General features: G+C 44.6%; 2 protein-coding genes across 2 annotated transcripts; one reads left to right on the plus strand and one right to left on the minus strand.

Moving 5' to 3' along the window:
- The first annotated feature begins 635 nt into the window (after positions 1–635).
- On the plus strand, positions 636–4,161 carry LOC123080846 (gamma-secretase subunit APH1-like). The gene is made up of 6 exons (XM_044503793.1): positions 636–898; positions 2,077–2,232; positions 2,351–2,436; positions 2,911–3,036; positions 3,267–3,394; positions 3,725–4,161. Exons 1-6 carry the CDS (start codon positions 786–788, stop codon positions 3,857–3,859), a joined length of 744 nt encoding a protein of 247 aa, XP_044359728.1. The 5' UTR covers positions 636–785; the 3' UTR covers positions 3,860–4,161.
- A 732-nt stretch (positions 4,162–4,893) lies between these two features.
- LOC123080847 (mitochondrial import inner membrane translocase subunit PAM16 like 2) lies at positions 4,894–7,131 on the minus strand. Its single transcript, XM_044503794.1, has 4 exons — positions 6,852–7,131; positions 6,669–6,756; positions 5,688–5,818; positions 4,894–5,187 (listed from the first exon to the last, which is right to left on the minus strand). Exons 1-4 carry the CDS (start codon positions 6,852–6,854, stop codon positions 5,065–5,067), a joined length of 345 nt encoding a protein of 114 aa, XP_044359729.1. The 5' UTR covers positions 6,855–7,131; the 3' UTR covers positions 4,894–5,064.
- Positions 7,132–17,794: the final 10,663 nt, after the last annotated feature.

Here is a 17,794-nt window from a genome sequence, read left to right on the forward strand (position 1 = left end):
AACATGGATCCTAGCAAAATTTGTGGATCTTGGTTGCAGCAAATCCAGGCGCCGGTGATAGCTTTTCCGGTGCCGGTTGCAGCAAAATCGCATCACCGGTTGCCACCACCTCCAGCCTCACCTGTTGCGAAACGTCCAACCTCGTCGAGGGGGAGGGCGAGGAGATGGACGGCCATGGCTCCCCCGGGTTGCATCAGCCCTCGAGTACTCCTTGCATCAGCAAGGAGTGGAGTGGACGAGCAGAGCCCCGTCTCGACCAGATCTAGACGCAAAAAAGGGAGGCGGGGAGCATAGGTGATTACCTGATTTGGGTGCTCGTGTTGTTGGTAGGGGATGAGGAGCGGCGCTAGAGGTAGGGGATGAGATAGGAGCGGGACGAGTGGACGGGCAAAGGGATAAGAGCGCCGAGAGGGATGGGGAGCGGTGGTGGGCCAGGAGGCTGCGGTAGCGACGTAGCAAGTGGGCTTCTGGCCAGGCCGCCCCACACCCAGCGAGACCCGCCAACCCACAGCTGTAGCATCAATCAATCCGTCCTCGCTCGCTCGCGCGGCCATATTGGAAACTCGTTCCGGGCCGTTCCCGGCTCTTCTTCGCACGTGGTGGTACGGGCCCCAAAGCTAGCTGAAGCCCATGGGCCCCAAGCCCATATCCTTCAGCTACCAAGCAAGAACGTACTGTAACAGCCTACAGACCGAGTGCGGCGGGCCCCACCGCCACCGCGTTCGTCGTTGGACAAGCTCCGTCGCCGGCCCGAGCCCGAGCAAGGAGAGCAGGCGGCCAGCGAGATGACGGTGGCGGCGGGGGTGGGGTACGCGCTCATCGCGCTGGGCCCCGCCTTCTCCCTCTTCGCCGGCGTCATCGCCCGGAAGCCCTTCCTCGTCCTCACCCTCCTCTCCAGGTCCCTCGCTCCCCTCCCCCCAACCCCACCCACCCCGCCCTACCCATCTGCCGCATCCGTTTCCATCGAATCCGGAGGGACGCGGTTCTCGGCTTGCCGTGCCTGCCACGGCCATGGGGCTGGGATTCCTGTGGCCGTGGGGCTCCTGGATCCGGGCCGCCCCTCGTGCTAGGGTTAGCCTGGTCCGGTGCCTGCGGCTTCGTGAGATCCGTCCTCTGCTGCCGGTCGTTGCAGACAGTTTGGTTTCATGGCGCGGACGCTTTGGGACCGTGGATCTGGTTGGGTTGGACCGAGCTTGTCGAACCCACAGCTAGGATTTAACTTGCATTCTTATCCTCAAAGTGTTGTTCACATGTCTCGATTCTCAGCACCATATCACTACCGTGTTAGTGTCGTTTGGACCTCGCTCGCTACTTCTGAAACTCCAGCGGGTTTAGGAAGTGATGAGCAGTCCTTTCTAGCTGTGGTGTAGGCTGTGTCAACTGTGAATGATGATAAATGGTCCTTCAAAAAATGTAATACAATAGGTGATTTTTCTAGTCGAAGCGAAATTCAGTCTTGTGCTGATTGTACCTCTGTGGGGACTGAATCCATGTGTTCTTCGGTGGGAATGAAGCGTTAGAGATTAATTCAGTCATCTTTTCCATGGTGTATGGCTTTGTGACTATGAGCGTTTCCATTGTATGGGTGGGATCTTAGTACTACTCTGGACAGGAGAATAACTTTGTGCTGTAACTGGCATCATCATTTCCATTCCTGTGTGAATTCTGTTCCATTCCAAGGCTCCCATCTGTTTATTTGTGTTCCGGAGATATGCAGATCACGCAGAGGTAGCGGCGTAGTACCACCTTTAAAAAACTATTAACCTGACCACCTGCAATTGATTCATGATATTTTGCTGTGCCTACCGTCTTTAGATCTAGAATACGCAAATACTTGGTACATGCTGGTGTTGCTAACTGGTTAACATTGTGCTTCAGTGAGAAACCTAAGGCTATGTCTGTGATATACAATTTGATATCTATTTTTTTAACTTTTGAACTGCTTGGTATGACCCTATGACATAATCAGTCAGAGCATATCAACGGCCTTTCTAGATTGGAAATATGTTTGGCAACCTATGGAAATACAGTATCATGATGTGAATATTAACTTTTGCCAAAAACTTATTTGTGCAGCACGTTGTTTTGGCTTATAAGTTTGATTGTCCTCTCGGGAATATGGAGGGGGTTTCTTCCTCTAAAATCAGGAGTGTGGTGGCCATATGTGATTTTGATCCTTACATCTGTTGCATTTCAAGAAGGCATCCGTCTTGTCTTCTGGAGGCTTTACAAGTAGGTGGACCATATAAAATGTTGAAGAACTTATCTTCTCGTGTGCCGGATGCCGTAGATATAGAATATGTGGTTGATTGCTTTCCTGGTGATATATGCTGATAACTGTTTTTCCCAGGAAAATGGAAGAGATGCTAGATGCCTTTGCTGACAGAATATCTAAACCACGTCTCTGTTTGACAGACAAGATGCTAATCTCTTTGGGTAAGTTGTTGTGGTGCTACATATAAATGTTCTTAGGTCAAGGAAGGCCAAATGTTTCTTCATCTGTCATTTTACATAAAATCTTCATCTACTGCTGCTAGTGTTTATCCCAGGATTTGAATTGGAAATAGACACCTGCAGTTATCACTACCATCTTTTTATTTCTTCAAACGAATTGTGTTCATATCATAATTGCGGGATTTTCTGGTGATTGTTGTTCATTCCAACTCTAGCAATAGGTACTCACATAGGCTAATAATTTCTGTAGTCATGATAGAGCGAATCACAGCTTATATATGGCTCTCCATAATTTGATCCGGAAATACAGACCACATTGGTAACTCGAGTGAATCTAATCCAAGGATGTGCATTCAATTATTGCTCGTTGGGAGCATCTGTTCTTCATTACCTTGAGGATGTCACAAGTTATAACTGCTATTGTTTGCTCATTTCTATTTTGATATGTTGGTGCAGCTGGTGGTTTAGGTCATGGACTGGCTCATGCGGTCTTTTTCTGCCTCAGCCTCCTAACTCCAGCATTTGGTCAAGCAACATTTTATGTTGAGAGGTGCTCAAGGATGCCATTTTTCCTTGTGTCGGGTAAGTCCACATTTTCTGTACTCCCTAATATGAGTCCTCAAGGAACTAAAGGAGCCTTCTGATTAGATGGCTGCTGAGCAAAGTTTTTAAGCCAGCTCTGTTCGTTTTAGCGCAGTTTTATGTTATCTTGTCAGCATAGTTTGTTTCTCCAAGATCCCGGTTGTATTGTATGCCAAACTTTATTTTCCTGGTGTTGTTTTCCTTGGCTAAACCCTCTGTGCTATTGGCAGCAATTATTGCACTTGGATTCTTGGTCATCCATACTTCCTCGATGATTATTGCTTTTAATGGATATGGAGAGAGAAAGAAGAGGGACCAAATCTTTGTCCCAGTGGTTCACCTGATTGCTGCTGTAATGGTAAGAACTAGATCTTAAATTGTTTTTGTTGGATGATAAAGTGCCTCGCTGTCCCTTAACAACGGACCTGTCAATGCTTGATCAGATTTATGTTCATAAATAGACGACTGAATTGTTGAAGCATTTTCATATTTACACTATTACATTGTTGAGACACCGCGGACAGTAATATCTTTTTATTTTTATTTTAACCAAGCACTTATGTTTCCAAGTAGCATATCGCACGACATGTAAATGCTGGTACCAGAACCTGTTGCTTTTTAGACAGTATAAGTGCATGATTCAAACCATGCCCTATGCACCACTGATTGTGTGTTCTGTTCATTTCAGACATTGATCAACCTTGTGCCAGGGGGTTGCCTCGTCGGCACACCTTTACTGTGCGTGACGGCTGCGATGACCTTGTACTACTCCTGGCAAGTGGTGGGGCAGAGAATAACAGAGCACCAACATCGACAGTCTTAACAGCTAGCGCTTTGCCTTGTGCTCGTCGCATCGCATGGAGTTTCCTTGTGGGCTAATCTTTGTACTAGGACAACTGTATGTAGATTTAGCGGTTTCGCCACTAGTGGACTCGTCATCTTATGAAAGCCCATGCGGCCGTGAGATATTGACTCCCTTATGAAGTTATGATGGGTTGTGTATGGTACTTGTACTGAGACGGTCTACTTGTAATGAGATGTTTTCAGTGCTATCTGGTCAGGCAAGAGATTGCCGTCAGATTGGTGCTCGGTTAAGTTAAATACTACTGCTAGTTAGTAATCTAATCTCTTCATCATCCCAAAAAAGCATTATTAATTTGTTAACAATCTCCCTGTTTGTGAATAGTTTGCTTTTTTCCTTGCTGTGTATGTTCCGCGGTGTTTTTTTATTTTTCTGTTGTCCCTGTGCTTGGTCATGACTGAGTGACACATTCACAGCTATCTATAATTTCTCGGACATAAACGAAAGTGCTCATCTGATTTAGTTCATGTGTGTTTTGCATCTCAAACCCATGTACTCCCTCTGTTTCTAAATATAAGTCTTATTAGAGATTTCAAAATGGACTGCGTACGGATGTATATATAGACCTATTTTAGAGTATCAATTCACTCATTTTGCTTCATAAGTAGTCCATATTGGAATCTCTAAAAGACTGCAGACCTATTTTAGAGATTTCAAAATGGACTGCGTGCGGATGTATATAAACCACGTTCTTCTTTAGGGAAGAATGCAGTAATTGAGATTACATCTTTGGAACCATACCAACATCAAAGATTACATTTTCCAACCAGCGTACTTTCAAGGGAGAAAGTTGGTGTCTACCCCCATAATTGCACTTTTCAAGGGAGAAAGTTGGTGTCTACCCCCATAATTGCACTTCAAAATTAAGGGTGAATGCTAGCAACATGGGATATCAGGTTCAAATCACAAGCTGCTACAACAATCAAACATTGCTGATGATCGCAACAACACAAAGGTCTCAACATCTGAATCTGCAAGGGAACACAGGCATCGCCTTTGGAAAAGCAAATCAAACGGTGTTCCTTTTGTTGAATATATTATTCGAGTCAAGCAGAACAAACATCCTGTTACAACCAAATTTGACCTGATGCAGCAGCCCAGCATAGCTCAGACAGAACATCGACTGACAAAATCGATCGATTAGACGAAACGCTGCCCATCTCAGTTCAGTTCATTATGTCGGGCTTATCATGGTATATGGACTCCAGACATTCTTTGGCCCGGTGTACTTTCGACTGGAGATAGAAGCTTCCGCTCTTGGCATTCTTCTCAAACATCGTATCATACTTCTGCAAAATATTTAGAAGTCTGGGCATCAGTTTGTGTGTCTAAAGCAAATGGATATACATGTGCCTCCCACAAACATAACTATGAGATGTTGATACAGAGAAATAAAATGACTGTACATGATGTTGCCATTGTTCAATATTCCTGCAATTTAACATCAGTATTACACTGAAGCAAACTATTGTATATGTGCTTTGATAATCTTAATTTGACGAAACAAACCCATGGAGAGAAGACCTTAGTTCATGTGAATATCATGACAGGTGCTAGCAGATATAAAAGGAGCAGGCTTATAAAATGACAGTGTAAATGATGTTGACATTTTTTCAATACTCCTGCAATCTAACATCAGTTTTAAGCTGAAGCAAAATTGTGATGTGCTTTGAAACTCTTAATTTCATGGAAACAAACACATGGAGGAAAAACCTTAATTCATGTGAATATCATATGACAGGTGCTATAATAAGATGTATCAAGAGAATAGGCTTCTATCATCACACACCTTGACAATCTCTTCCCAACTCGTCTTTTCACTGATACCTAATATTTGCCGGGCTTCTTGTTCGGTCATAGCCTTGCTAGCCCTTCGAATACCATTCACAGCTTCCTGGGCAGCTCCGGTTCTCTGTGCATCTATAAGACAAATCAGGAATTATTAGTTGCATCCAGAAAACTGCATCTTGCTCAGGCAAATACTCAGGCAGATGTATGTCTCTATGCATCTAATAAGAAACCAAAGGAAGAACCCATCTCCAAGTTAGCTTTTATAATTATACAGCAGAACTGTGTCCTGTGCAGGATATGGTCAATATCTCAGCCCATATCAGTGTTCACTAAAATTACCAATGAGATGATAAACCTAAACTACAGAATGCCATAGGTGGGCAAACAAGGGCCCTGATCTAAAGGCTTGGGATTTGCCTAGAATGCACGAAGTTCAGAACACCTGTGGAGAAATTTGACAAGAAACAGTTCCAAACAGGGTCTAATGGAGCAAAGACGAAACAGGTTTTGATTCATTTTAATCAAATGATAGAATTCCCTGTGTGCACCCTTTAATACTACGTAAATGATAATTATATATGACAAGAACAAACACCAGTAAAGTGGAAGATAAAAAACTAGTTTGCATCATTCATTTACAGTTTAACAGTGTAGCATTCCAGAGTGCAGACTATGCCCATCAAGCAAAAAATAAATCCTCCTCACCATCATTTCACCAGCACCAAGTTTTGTACTGGACACCACAACATGTTCAAAAGGGGTAAAAAAAGGCATCTTTTGGCATCGATGCTGTGAGCTAGATATGCAGCCATCTAGTAATAGCTGCAAAAATTCCTCCCGCCACAGCTATCCTTGGCAACAACAGGCGGAAAACAAATACAGCAGTACCGCGGATCCATTCACATTGTCAGGGGCAAGGGACGGGAAGCAGGGAACAAATATTTTTTTCAGAGGGGGGAGAAGGAGAGGGGGCACTCACTGACGATGGCCTGGCGGTAGGCCTGGACCACGGCCCTGCCGACGACGGCGCCGCCCATGACGAGGAGCTGCCCGAGGAGCCGTCCGGCCTGCGGAATCACCCATCAGCAGAGAGAATCAGCCACGCCAACGCGGTCAACAAGGGATCAAATCGAGAGACGGATCGAAAGTCCAGCGCACGTACCATCTCGTCCCCTCCTCCCACTCCCCTCCTCTCCGGCGGCGGCGGAAACCCTAGGCGGGCGGGCGCGATTCTCGCGGGAGACGCGGGGACTTTGAGGGGACGGGGGCCGCGAGGGTGAGGCTGTTTGGAGGCGAGAGGGGCTCGCTCCCTGCAGGCTTGACGGCGGCGGCGAATCGCTCGCTCGCTCTCTGGCTGGCCGGTGGCGGAGGCGGATTTGGCGTTGGCGAGTTGTGAGGGGGAGGAGGAGGAGGCGAGTCCGGGCCGTTTTGTGCGTTTGGGTTTGGGTCTTCGTCTTGGGAAGCAAGAAAGACCGTGGTGGGCCTTGGAGTGGGACAGGCGAAGTGGGTGCGCACTTGCGTTGCGAGGCTGGCCTAATGTTGCTGGGCCTGCAAACAGGTTGAGAGCTCATCCAATTGATTTTTCAGACAAAAAACTACACATCCTAAAAAAAAAAAACTACACGCACAAACGCTCACCATGACGCGCGCACACACACATACCTCTGTGAACGCATGCACACACACGTCGCATCTCTATGAGCTTCTCTTGAGACATTATGCCGGCGGATCCTGAGATTAACAGATTCACGGCAAACATCTCATAGCATGCTATTACCGCAAAAAAGAACAACATGGGAAAGACCGATATAAATCCAGCAAGTATGCGAGCACCCATGCCAAGTCTAGTACACCTGTGTGGGTTGGTTCCGCCTTAAGGAATCTATCAATCTAACTTATGCTTAATTAGTCGCCTTCCACTCGTGCTCTTTGGTTTTAAGATTTTGAGGGTGTGTGTGTGCGCGCCTCCTATAAGGTTTACAAGTGGTTCATGGGGCGGTAGCGGGTAATAGTATTCTCCATTGGGATCTATGACCTGGTCGAACAAAAATCCCGCTATTTTCTCTTGAAGTGCTCGTTTGCGCTCCGTTGGTAGGAGCTTTTTCCGCACGTCATGGAACTGTTAAGAAGGAGATCAATATGCATGCATGTGTATTAGTTGTGTGACTAGAAATCGATAATCATGTAAAAATTGTGAATAGTGTTCTGTCAAACGTACCCATTGATGTCTATCTGATCTGCTCCTTTTGGACGCCATCATGCGAATGTTCTCGCAAACGTAGAATGCACACACATCAGTCCCCGACGCCTGCTTCAGGGCCTTTACAAGAATTGAATTTAATCAGGTAATAATTAATCAAGCATGATAATTAATTAATGGTATTGAAACAAGAATTAAAGAGATGGTAGCTAGCTAGCTAGTACTACTTAATTACTTACTTTGGGTCGATACCAAAACAGCTTTTCTGCCCATTTTCCTGCAGTCACCTTGATGAATTTTGCCCAAGCCCTGCCCGCCGGCAAAGAAAATTAATAAAGGGGTTATTAAATAGTTCATATCAGGAAATGACGAACTAAATATGCCGAGATATAGTTAATAATGATTGAAATTACCTGTTGATTATCCCCTTCATGATGGTGTAGTCACATTCTTTTTTAAGTAGTGAGTCCAGTACTTCAACTTTTCCTTCTTCAACTTTAATGTCTACCAAGATCCAGTGGTAACTGCATGCGCACACGTTTGCATGTCTTAATTAAGCGAGCATGTGCATAACACTAATCAACTATCCTAAACCCTATACACTTAATTATTAACATCTAGCTAGCTAGTAAGAAAAAACAGAATTTGTAGTACAAGACAGTGTGACTCACAGGAAGTTATAAGGAAGTAGTATATCTTCATTGGTATTAAGGCGCTTCAAGAACTCTAGCATTTTATTCTCTACATCTTGTTTATACCATTCCAATGTCCATGTGTATTCATTAACGGTATTTGGGTCAATGAACCCAATGTCATAGCGTCCAGCTTTTTTCATTTCATACATCTTCATCCTGCATAATACCACAGAAAAGAATATAGTGAGGATAATTACAGGTAATGATCGATCAATGAGCACTAAAGCTAGCTTAAGACTTAAATTACAGAAAGAAATCACTTACAGACAATAGCAACTGACGATAGATTTGTCGTGTGCATCTTGATTGAATAACTGAAATAGTTCTGAATACTCAACGGACAGAGCTAGCTTATGGAAGTAATGCTCTTCCTTGACTTTCACCATGAGGGACTCTCGATTGGAATTCTTGGTAATGTTCATGTACCACAGATGCAATTCATACATTCTCGTTGGGAGGTTCTTGACCTCCTCGGGCTCGACCAAAGGTTGGCCCCGGACATATTTTCGTTTTATTTCCTCCTCTCTAAGAGGAGACATGGGCTCGATCTCGTGGAGTTGTCCAACACTGATATTGAGCATTTTAGCCTTGCTTATATGCTCCTCGGTTATTACCAGATTGTTCAGCTGGGGAACGGTTTGCCCACAATAATATAGGGCGCGCGTACTCTCATGTGCTGTTGGCACAATAAGCGGGGGGGGGGGGGGGGGGTCGATTGCGCCGCCTGTTCTCCCAGCTGGGGAACGGTTTTCCCGCATTTTTTGCCAGCTGCTTGTTGGCTCGAGCTCGAGCTCGCTTCCTTCTGTAGTCGTGCTCGATGTGCCTTCCTGATTTGGCGCTCATAGTCTGAGTCAACAGGCTTGGGAGCTGGTGGTCTAGCCATACGAATGAAGTGGTCAATCTTTTCCTCAGGCACTTTCTCCCTTGGCGGCGGTGCCGGTTTCGGTCCAAAATGGGCGTCCACTTGGGCCTGCACTATGGCTGCGTTTTGCTCCTCGGTCATGTCGTAAGGCCTCTGAGGAAGAGGAGCGAGGCTTGGACCATGTTTATATCGCTTGCCTCCGCCTGTACCTCCTGTACTACCTCGACTCGTACCGCTACGCACCATAGCTGCGGCGGCTCTCTTCTGCGATGGCTGAGGCGGCGGAGACGGCTGACGTGGCTGAGTTGGAGCAGGAGTCTGCTCACGCATTGGTGGACTTGGAGGAGCGGGAGTCTGCTGACACGGTGGCGGACTTCGAGGAGGAGTCGACTCACGCGTTCGTGGACTTGGAGGAGCGGGAGTCTGCTGACACGGTGGCGGACTTTGAGCAGGAGTCGGCTCACGCGTTCGTGGACTTGGAGGAGCGGGAGTCTGCTGACTCGGTGGCGGACTTCTCCGAGGAGGAGTCGGCTGACGCGGTGTCGGTGGCCTTCGAAAGATGATGCAATCCTTTCTCCATAGGATGATACGATGTATTGCCTCTCCCAGTGTGTGCTCGTCGTCACCTCCAGGAATGTCAAGCTCTAGCCCCGAATATTGGTCCACCACCTCATCAACCAAGACACGAGCATAGCCCACTGGAATCGGGTTGCAATGGAAGGTTGCTTCGGGGGTATGAGTAAAAGCAACGGCGTCCGCCACCTTCATGGATATGTTCTTCATTTTGAAGTGTAGCTCACAGTTAGTGTTCTCCATGATGTCATCCACAGGGTATCTATCCAGCAGTGCGTCGCCCGGGGAGGAACCAACGCTGCTTCTCGGCATGGATGGGACGGTGCTATCCAATGCTGGATCATCCGCTAGCTGCTGCCACTGCTGAGACCCCCTTTCCTGGCTAAGTGAGTCGATCTGCTGCTGCTACCGCTGGAATTTGAGTGCCAAGTCCGCGTGACTTGCTTCTAGGCCTTGAAGGCGTTCTGCTTCCTGCTTCCTCTGCTCCTCCTCCATCTTCCTCTTCTTCTCCTCCTCCATCTTCCTTCTTGCACGGGTCCTGTAGTCGTCCTTCCATTCCGAAAAGCCCTCATACCAGGGAATAATGCCCTTGCCTCGTGTTCTTCCCGGGTGTTCAGGATTTCCCAGGGCGCGTGTAAGCTTGTCGTTCTCTCTGCTGGGGGTGAACACCCCCGTTCGAGCATCTTCTATTGCTTGAAGTAACTTCTCTTCGGCTCCTTTTAGATTTGCCTTCTTTGATACCAGGCCTGTCTTCGGGTCCAACGCCCCCCATGCGCATAGAACCAAGTTCTGCACCTGGGGAGCCAGCTCCTAGTAACTGGAGTGACCCCTGCATTCAGCATATCTTGCTCAGACTTATCCCACTTAGGCATTGCCACCGCGTAGCCACCTGGCCCTAGCCTATGGAACTGCGTCTTTTTTGCGGCATTGGCCTTGTTTTTTCTCGACCGTTCCTTAGATAATTCTGATTCCTTGAATTTCACGAAAGCGGGCCAGTGTTCTCTTTGCTTCTCCAGTGTTCCCTTGAATTCTGGAGTCTTCCTTTCTACAGCGACGTAGTTGGCCCATACAGTTTTCTTGTGGGTGTTGAATGCAACTGCCATCTTCCTAAGAGCAGCGTCCTTGACTTTCTGCACATCTGCATCAGTGAAATGATCTGGTAGCGTGAAATGTTCCATCAGAGATCCCCAAAGCGTTTTTTGCTCTGTCATCGACCCAAGTAACATCTGGACGTTTATTTTTTTTAGCTCTTTCCATTCTTGAATGGAGATCGGGAGTTGGTCCTTCACAAGAACTCCACACTGACGAACGAACTTGTTCGCAATGTTCTTAGGCATGAGGGGTTCGCCATTAGCTTTGATGGAGTCGATGTTGTACTTTACACCCTCCTTCAACTTTTTGCCCGGGCCTCGCTTTGTCCTGCTGTCTGTAGAAGCATATTTGCTCGATCCGGAGGGCTGAAAGAAGAAAGATCGATTCGTTAATATATCTTCAAATAAAAAAACATGTGATGATCACCAGATGCCTGGTTATATAAATATATACCTCGCCGGTAGTATTTGTTATTTCAAGATCAACATTGTCTGCGTCATCATAATCAGAATCATAATCATAGTTCATGACTTCATCAGCTCGGTCGTCGAGATCGAATATCTTATCATCACCCTCCCCGGTATTGTTCAGATATGGGAGCCGTCATCTGCTTCATTCAAATCATCCGGCCTGCGAGGGCTGCGTATGATCTCGAACAGGGCCTCTTCTCCCTCTCTACCGGTATTGTCCGCCATAGTTTTTATTTAACTAATCCAGAAGAAATATAAAACAATTTAGTATTCAAATTACAATGCATGGATGCAATCAATAAGGGAAAACTGAATCATATAGTACATAATATGCATTGTCTCGAATAATATATAATCTCGAATACATCGTCTCGAATAATATATAATCTCGAATACATCGTCTCTAATAATATATAATCTCGAATACATCACTGGCTAGGTAGCTAATAAAGATCGAGTACTACAGAAGAATCTAGGCCACTCGAGGTTCATGGGGCGCGGGCGGTGGACACCCAAAGAGAAGGAACCATCGCAGGATCATATCTCCAGTCATTTGCCCAAAGAACCTGCCAGGTATTGGAGAACCTGACGTCCATAGCAGCCATGTAGCGATGGACGTGCTCGTCCTCCTCCCTGACACGACGACGCACCACCTCCGGCGGGGCCGGCTCCCTCTGCACTGAATATGGCCCACGCGAACGCCACCAAAGGAGATCAGGGTCGACGACGGGACCCGAGGCCGGGTTCCTCACCAAGCGGCGCGCCCCTGCAGGTAGCACCTCCCAGTGCCAGCCCGGCGGAGCCCAGTCCTGGACATGGGTCAGCCGGACGTCGTCGCGAACGGGTCGACGGCGAGGATGAGGGCCGGGCATCGTTGAGAACAAATACTATATGCCTGCAAAAAGTAACATTTTTTAAATAATTGGATTGTGATAACTAAAATTCCATATGCAAATTCTAAATTTGTCTAACAATTTGACATTAATCTAATTCATCTAGCTAAAACTAATTCTAAAATTGCTAACATTTCTATAAATATTTCTATAACTAAAAAACAGAAAAATTTATAACATTTCTAATATTTCTATAACTAAAAAACAGAAAAAAATCTAACATTTCTATAACTAAAAAACAGAAAAATTTCTATAACTAAAAAACTAAAAAACAATGTGTGTGTGTGTGTGTGGACATGGCGGCCGGGGCAGGAACTTGATACGTCTCCGTCGTATCTATAATTTTTGATTGTTCCATGCCAATATTCTACAACTTTCATTTATTTTTTGGCAACTTTTTATACTATTTTTGGGACTAACATATTGATCCAGTGCCCAGTGCCAGTTCCTGTTTGTTGCATGTTTTATGTTTCGCAGAAAACCCATATCAAACGGAATCCAAACGGGATAAAAACGGACGGAGAATATTTTTGGAATATTTGGAAAATTCCGGAAGAAGAATCAACACGAGACGGTGCCCGAGGTGGCCACGAGGCAGGGGGCGCGCCTGCCCCCCTGGGCGCGCCCCTGACCCTCGTGGGCCACCCGTAAGGCGGTTGCTGCTCAACTTCGGACGCAAGAAAGCTAATTTTTGGTAAAAAAATCACGGCGAAGGTTTCAATCCAATCGGAGTTACGGATCTCCATATATACACGAAACGGTGAAAGGGCACCGGACGGAGAGCACAGAAACAGAGAGAGATAGAGAGACAGATCCAATCTCAGAGGGGCTCTCGCCCCTCCCACGCCATGGAGACCATGGACCAGAGGGGAAACCCTTCTCCCATCTAGGGAGAAGGTCAAGGAAGAAGAAGAAGGAGGGGGGCTCTCTCCCCCTCGCTTCCGGTGGCGCCGGAACGCCGCCGGGGGCCATCATCATCACCGCGATCTACACCAACACCTCCATCATCTTCACCAACATCTCCATCACCTTCCCCCCTCTATCTACAGCGGTCCACTCTCCCGCAACCCGCTGTACCCTCTACTTGAACATGGTGCTTTATGCTTCATATTATTATCCAATGATGTGTTGCCATCCTATGATGTCTGAGTAGATTTTCGTTGTCCTATCAGTGGTTGATGAATTGCTATGATTGATTTAATTTGCTTGTGGTTATGTTGCTGTCCTTTGGTGCCCATCATATGAGCGCGCGCGTGGATCACACCATAGGGTTAGTTGTATGTTGATAGGACTATGTATTGGAGGGCAAGAGTGACAGAAGCTTCAACCTAGCATAGAAATTGATGCATACGGGATTGAAGGGGGACCAATATATCTTAGTGCTATGGTTGGGTTTTACCTTAATGAACGTTAGTAGTTGCGGATGCTTGCTAATAGTTCCAATCATAAGTGCATAGAATTCCAAGTCAGGGATGACATGCTAGCAGTGGCCTCTCCCACATAAAACTTGCTATCGGTCTAGTAAAGTAGTCAATTGCTTAGGGACAATTTCGCAACTCCTACCACCACTTTTCCACACTCGCTACATTTACTTTATTGTGTATTTATCTAAACAGCCCCTACCTTTTATTTACGTGCTCTTTATATTCTTGCAAGCTTATCCAAAAACACCTACAAAGTACTTCTAGTTTCATACTTGTTCTAGGTAAAGCGAACGTTAAGCGTGCGTAGAGTTGTATCGGTGGTCGATAGAACTTGAGGGAATATTTGTTCTACCTTTAGCTCCTTGTTGGGTTCGACACTCTTACTTATCGAAAGAGGCTACAATTGATCCCCTATACTTGTGGGTTATCAAGACCTTTTTCTGGCGCCGTTGCCGGGGAGCAATAGCGTGGGGTGAATATTCTCGTGTGTGCTTGTTTGCTTTATCACTAAGTAATTTTTATTTTCTGTTCTTAGTTGTTTTCTATCTTTAGTTATGGGTAGGAAAAGCAAAATACCAAAAAAATTAGTTGTACCTACTGAACCAATGGTTGAAGAACCACTCAAAATCCATCACACTCCTGAAGCTTTTTACTTGGATCATCTTCGATCCCTATGTGCTCGTGCCGAAACCCCAACTAGCTTAGTTGAGGGCAAATCCTTAGATGATCATGCTTGTTATGTGCGACACCGCATATCTGAAAAAGGGAAACTTTTACTGGGTCAAATTCATCGTTTGCAGTGCTATGCTTGGAATTTATGTGAAATATATGATTTTACTTGTTGTTCTGAAAACCCTAAGAAACACCGTCCCTATCAATGTGAGTTTAGTGATAATGGAATCGTATCTTCATATGCTAAAGGTGTTTATAGTTACTATGATGTTCAACAAATTGAAGAATTTGTTGCTTTTAAGGGTGCTTATGAAATTGCTTCTTTGATTGAAAAGTATGGTGCTACTCTTTACAAATCTGAAAATTTTGCCATACTTAAATATTGCTATGATAATTATGCTTCTAATGCCTATGTTGAACCATATATTGAGGACTACTCCGCTGTCCAAGAAGAGAATAATATCTTGCAGGAGTCTATGAAAGAAGAAATTGATGAAACTGTGAGCTCATTGGATGAAAAAGATGAGGAGGAGAGCGAAGAACAAAAGGAGGAAGAGCGGATTAGCTACCCGTGCCCACCTTCTAATGAGAGTAACTCTTCAACTCATACATTGTTTAATTTCCCTTCGTGCTTACTGAAGGATGATTGCTATGATGATTGTTATGATCCCGTTGATTCTCTTGAAATATCCCTTTTCGATGATGCTTGCTATGCTTGTGGCCAAGATGCCAATATGAATTATGCTTATGGAGATGAACTTGCTATAGTTCCTTATGTTAAACATGAAATTGTTGCTATTGCACCCACACATGATAGTCCTATTATCTTTTTGAATTCTCCAAACTACACTATATCGGAGAAGTTTGCTTTTATTAAGGATTATATTGATGGGTTGGCTTTTACCGTTACACATGATGATTTTGATAGATATAATATGCATGTGCTTGCTGCTCCTACTTGCAATTATTATGAGAGAGGAACTACATCTCCGCCTCTTTATGATTCCAACACGATAAAATTGCAAGAAACTGCTTATACTATGCATTGGCCTTTACTATGTGTGCATGAATTGTTCTTTTATGACATGCCAATGCATAGGAAGAGAGTTAGACTTCGCCATTGCTTGATTTTTGTTACTTTGTGCTCACTACTAAATGCCAAATCATTGCTAATTAAAATTGGCTTTGATATACCTTGGGATCCGGGTGGATTCACTACTTGAGCACTATATGCCTAGCTTAATGGCTTTAAAGAAAGCGCTGCCAAGGAGACAACCCGGAAGTTTTAGAGAGTCATTTATTTCTGTTGTGTGCTTTTATAAAGTTTAAGAATAAAAATAATGTGCCAAGGTTTGCCTTTAGGATGTTTACAATGCTTGTTGGTTTGTACGTACGGTGCAGGACAGAAACTTTGGCTGTAGTGCGCGATTTTTAATTTTTTTACTGGAATGTCAAATGGTTCTGATTCTTTTTGCACTGTCTTTCTAAACAAATTGTTTATTTTTCCTAATTGTGGCATAATTTTTCAAGTACCAGAAGTATGGTTAATGTTCAGATTGTTACATACTGTTCTGTTTTAGACAGATTCTGTTTTTGATGCATAGTTTACTTGTTTTGATGAAACTATTGATTTCTTTCAGTGGATTAAGCCATGAAAAATTTATATTACAGTAGACATAATGCAAAAACAAAATATGAATTGGTTTGCGACAGTACTTAGAGTAGTGATTTGCTTTATTATACTTAACGGATCTTACCGAGTTTTCTGTTGAAGTTTTGTGTGGATGAAGTGTTCGATGATCGAGAAGGTCTCGATGTGAGAAGAAGGAAGAGAGGCAAGAGCTCAAGCTTGGGGATGCCCGAGGCACCCCAAGTAAATATTCAAGGAGACTCAAGCGTCTAAGCTTGGGGATGCCCCGGAAGGCATCCCCTCTTTCTTCAACAAGTATCGGTATTTTTTCGGATTCGTTTCGTTCATGTGATATGTGCAGATCTTGGAGCGTCTTTTGCTTTAGTTTTCATTTTTTCTTTTATGCACCATGCTGGTATGAGATGGTCCTTGGTTGATTTATAAGAATGCTCTTTGCACTTCGCTCATATCTTTTGAGTATGGCTTTATAGAATGCTTCATGTGCTTCACTTATATCATTTGAAGTTTGGATTGCCTGTTTCTCTTCACATAGAAAACCGCCATTTGTAGAATGCTCTTTTGCTTCACTTATATTTGTTAGAGCGTGGGCATATCTTTTGTAGAAAGAATTAAACTCTCTTGCTTCACTTATATCTATTTAGAGAGATGACAGGAACTGGTCATTCACATGGTTAGTCATAAAATCCTACATAAAACTTGTAGATCACTGAATATGATATGTTTGATTCCTTACAATAGTTTTGCGATATAAAGATGGTGATATTAGAGTCATGCTAGTGGGTAGTTGTGGATTGTAGAAATACTTGTGTTGAAGTTTGTGATTCCCGTAGCATGCACGATGGTGAACCGTTATGTAACGAAGTCGGAGCATGATTTATTAATTGATTGTCTTCCTTATGAGTGGCGGTCGGGGACGAGCGATGGTCTTTTCCTACCAATCTATCCCCCTAGGAGCATGCGCGTAGTACTTTGTTTCGATGACTAATAGATTTTTGCAATAAGTATGTGAGTTCTTTATGACTAATGTTGAGTCCATGGATTATACGCACTCTCACCCTTCCATCATTGCTAGCCTCTTCCGTACCGCGCATTGCCCTTTCTCACCTCGAGAGTTGGTGCAAACTTCGCCGGTGCATCCAAACCCCGTGATACGATACGCTCTGTCACACATAAGCCTCATTATATCTTCCTCAAAACAGCCACCATACCTACCTATCATGGCATTTCCATAGCCATTCCGAGATATATTGCCATGCAACTTCCATCATCATCATATACATGAGTTGAGCATTTATCGTCATATTGCTTTGCATGATCGTAAGATAGCTAGCATGATGTTTTCATGGCTTGTCCGTTTTTTGATGTCATTGCTACGCTAGATCATTGCACATCCCGGTACACCGCCGGAGGCATTCATATAGAGTCATATCTTTGTTCCAGATATCGAGTTGTAATATTGATTTGTAAGTAAATAAAAGTGTGATGATCATCATTATTAGAACATTGTCCCATGTGAGGTTATCAAAAATAAAAGAGGCCAAAGAAGCCCAAATAAAAAAAGAGGCCAAAGAAG

The sequence above is a fragment of the Triticum aestivum genome, chromosome 3D (assembly GCF_018294505.1).
Source record: "Triticum aestivum cultivar Chinese Spring chromosome 3D, IWGSC CS RefSeq v2.1, whole genome shotgun sequence".
NCBI lineage: Eukaryota > Viridiplantae > Streptophyta > Magnoliopsida > Poales > Poaceae > Triticum > Triticum aestivum.